The sequence below is a fragment of the Helobdella robusta genome, assembly GCF_000326865.2.
Source record: "Helobdella robusta unplaced genomic scaffold HELROscaffold_1499, whole genome shotgun sequence".
NCBI classification, from domain to species: Eukaryota; Metazoa; Annelida; class Clitellata; order Rhynchobdellida; family Glossiphoniidae; genus Helobdella; species Helobdella robusta.
In genome coordinates this window covers 1-3,397 of record NW_008703838.1, presented here as the reverse complement: position 1 = coordinate 3,397, position 3,397 = coordinate 1, and the positions used below count along the sequence as shown (strand labels likewise).

The window sequence follows — 3,397 nt, the reverse complement described above, 5'->3', positions numbered from 1 at the left end:
TCATCATTCTTGTCATCAAGTTACTCCGTGTTAGTCATTTCACTTCATTCCTGCTTTACATTTCACTTCATTCCTACTTCACATTTCACTTCATTCCTGCTTTACATTTCACTTCATTCCTACTTCACATTTCACTTCATTCCTACTTCACATTTCACTTCATTCCTGCTTTACATTTCACTTCATTCCTACTTCACATTTCACTTCATTCCTATTTATCATCATATTTATCATCACGTTGTCATAATCACACACATTGTTTTGTTTAACTAATAACGAAGTTAAGTAAAAAACCATCTCTGTCTTGAGCTATTCAATCTTAACTAAAATTTGGAATATTTTTGCGTGTATGTTTTTTGTGAGCAGTTATAATTCTAATTAATTTTTTATTAAACTAAACATCATCATCATCACAATCATCGTCATCTTCTTATTCATCATCATCACTATCATCATCATTATCTTCATCATCATTATCTTCATCATCATCATCACCATCATCATCATCATCATCATCATCATCATCATCATTACTATCCTCATCACAATTATCATCATTATCATTGTTTCATCATCCCACTGGCAACTAGCAAAGCAACCTCCCATCAATATAGTTCACGATCTCTTAAAACTCTTTCTCTCTCTCTCACTCCCACACTTCCTCTCAGCATCTCTCCGCAACGTCTCCCACTCTCATCAATATCTCACAGAAATGGCATCGTAATGAGGGTGCTGAAATTATAATGTGACATAAATTACGAATAATTATGTCTAGAATTACGGGCCATTATTTTACTTGTGCCGGTTCTACGTGCGTGTGTTTGTGTTTGCGTGCGTGCGTTTGCGTGTTTTGTGTGTGTGCGTGTGTTTGCGTGTTTTGTGTGTGCGTGCATGTTCTGCGATGTTTATCAGTTTGTACTTTTGTTTAGACTTTAACACGCGAATATGTGCGTACGTGTGCGTATAATGTTTGCGAAGATTTTAAGGAGGTATGAGTTATTATTATTGTTTGATGTCTGTGTTTAAATATATGTTCGTATGTGTGTGTGTAATGTGATTTGATGGCATTTTATGTGAGTATGTGAAAGAAATAAATAATTTAAAAATGATGATTAATTATATTTCAACATCAATATCATCTGTATAACATTCATAAATAATACAATTCGTTCAACGCAATGTATCATATAGAGCATCCTAACAAACAACAGCTTGTTTAAATTTTTCTAGAATTCTCCAAACCTTCATACAAATATACAAACATTTGAGCATGCATTCAAATAAACAAACATCAAACATTCATGCAAATACAAACAAATGTAGGTATTTAGCATTCAAAAAAGCTTTTTTTATATAACATTCGTTTGTTTCAACTACATATGTATGTATGTATATGTGCGTGCGTGCGTGTGTGTGTGCCAATATGTGTGTGTGCGTACATGTAGTGTACACATTAATTCGTTGTGTACAAGGGCGTATGAATTGAGAAGCAAATTGTTTTGTTAGGCCATGAAATGAGCCCCTTTATAGCGCATTAAATTGTTTATCACGACCGCATCGCTTCTTTCCTCTCCATATAAACCTACCTACCTATACACTGCTTATATCATATGCTATGCATGTATATATACACATATATACATGCACAGTTGTGTGTACGTAATTATTTATTTGTTTGGGTATACATTTTTGCGTGCATGTAACAATGTTAAACGTACGTACGTACGTACGTGGCAATGTGCCTGCGTTGAAATGTGCGTATGTAGATGACAGCAGAGATAAGTTGATGTATGTTTGTGCGTATATATATATATATGTGTGTGTGTGTGTGTGTGTGTGTTTATATATATACAAATATGCAATATTTGATGATATATATTTATATAAATATTTGATAAAATCTAACGAATTTTTAGCTTATGAAAGTTTACGAGCTTTTCAATATTTCTAACTGTAATTTTATAATTATCATCCAATTTATTAAAATTATTAGGAAAATTAGTGGTGTTCATGGTGAAGCGTATTTCGATTTTACTCATCTTCAGCGCTTATATAGGGATATTTCAAGGTTTTACAATTCTCTGTGTGTGCAAAGTGCTTTTATTCTGCTTGGTCCTGTCCGATTATTACATCTCTGTTCTAAACGGACAGGTCAAACAGAATTAAAGCACTTTAACGCACACAGACAATTGTAATACCTTGAAATAAATTTATAACAAAATTTAACGAAATGATAAATTTTTAGACGAAGGATTGGCCCTGAGGATTGGCATCCTTCCTTCTGCTTCGAAGGTTTTCAGTTGATGTTGACGAAATTGAGATTTGTTTCATCCAAACGCAGCAAACAATTTTTAAATGAGACCAGTGAACTGAAATAGAATTGCGCTTCAGTTTTTGGCGTTTCTGGTTTGATGAGGATTGTACGTTATCAAAGCTTAAAATGTTGAAAAATTAATTTTTGCTGAGTGATTAATTCATTGCATTCGTCGACACGACGAATAAATTTTTTTTATAAACAACCTCATGCAGGTTGAATTGAACTGTGTCCGTCTGAACTGCTCACAGTGAGACTCGTTCAGAAGGTCTTCAAGACACACACGCGCACACACATGCCCTATTAAACAACATGTTATTCAAACCGGACATGCATATTCAAACAAGTATATAAATAAAATATGCACATACCCTAATATACACATACACATGCATGCATGCATACAAACATACATACATCTGCACACATGCATACATAAAAGTGCATATGTAACATTGCCTACATACAGAATACAAACCATTGTACAAACATACTAATACAAACATACAAACATACAGCAACGCGTGTACAAACATGGAGCACATAAACACAAGAACAGGGCGTACACTGCGTGTGACAGAAACATGAAACCTATTTGTACGCACTCGTTAAAGAGTTAAATTATTATTATGTTTGTACATCATTTGTGTGTGCCTTGTGTCTGTGTGTATGTGATGGATGCACACGTGTGTAAAGAAGCAACACAACACACGTGCACTTGTTTGTTTAAATTGGTGTGCTCGTGTGCCTGTGTTTGTGTACGTGTGTGCATGTGCGTGTGTTGATGGTTGGAAATGTTAAAAAAATGTTATATAAACGTATATATGTAAGTGTGTGTTTATGTGGCTATATTTACATAAGCGAATGTGTTACATTTTAAGTATTAGTAATTTTAATTAAGTAAGTAATTTTAATTAATTTAAGTAATGTTAAGTAATAAGTACAGGTGTATGTATGCTTGTAGATGATTGTGTGCGTGTAGCCATGCGGATGTGATGCGAGTAGATGTTTAGTTGGTGATGAACGTTGGTTAACTTTATCATTTTCCACATCAGCTTCTAACAGCTTTTGTCAACATCAACT

The 3,397-nt window shown here is 33.9% G+C and overlaps 1 protein-coding gene across 1 annotated transcript; it reads left to right on the top strand.

The window, feature by feature from the left end:
• Positions 1-767: 767 nt before the first annotated feature.
• HELRODRAFT_92950 (hypothetical protein) lies at positions 768-1,951 on the top strand (the record flags this gene model as incomplete). The annotated part of the gene is made up of 3 exons (XM_009014986.1): positions 768-923; positions 1,324-1,431; positions 1,784-1,951. 3 exons carry the CDS (start codon positions 768-770, stop codon positions 1,949-1,951), a joined length of 432 nt encoding a protein of 143 aa, XP_009013234.1.
• Between the last annotated feature and the right edge of the window lie 1,446 nt (positions 1,952-3,397).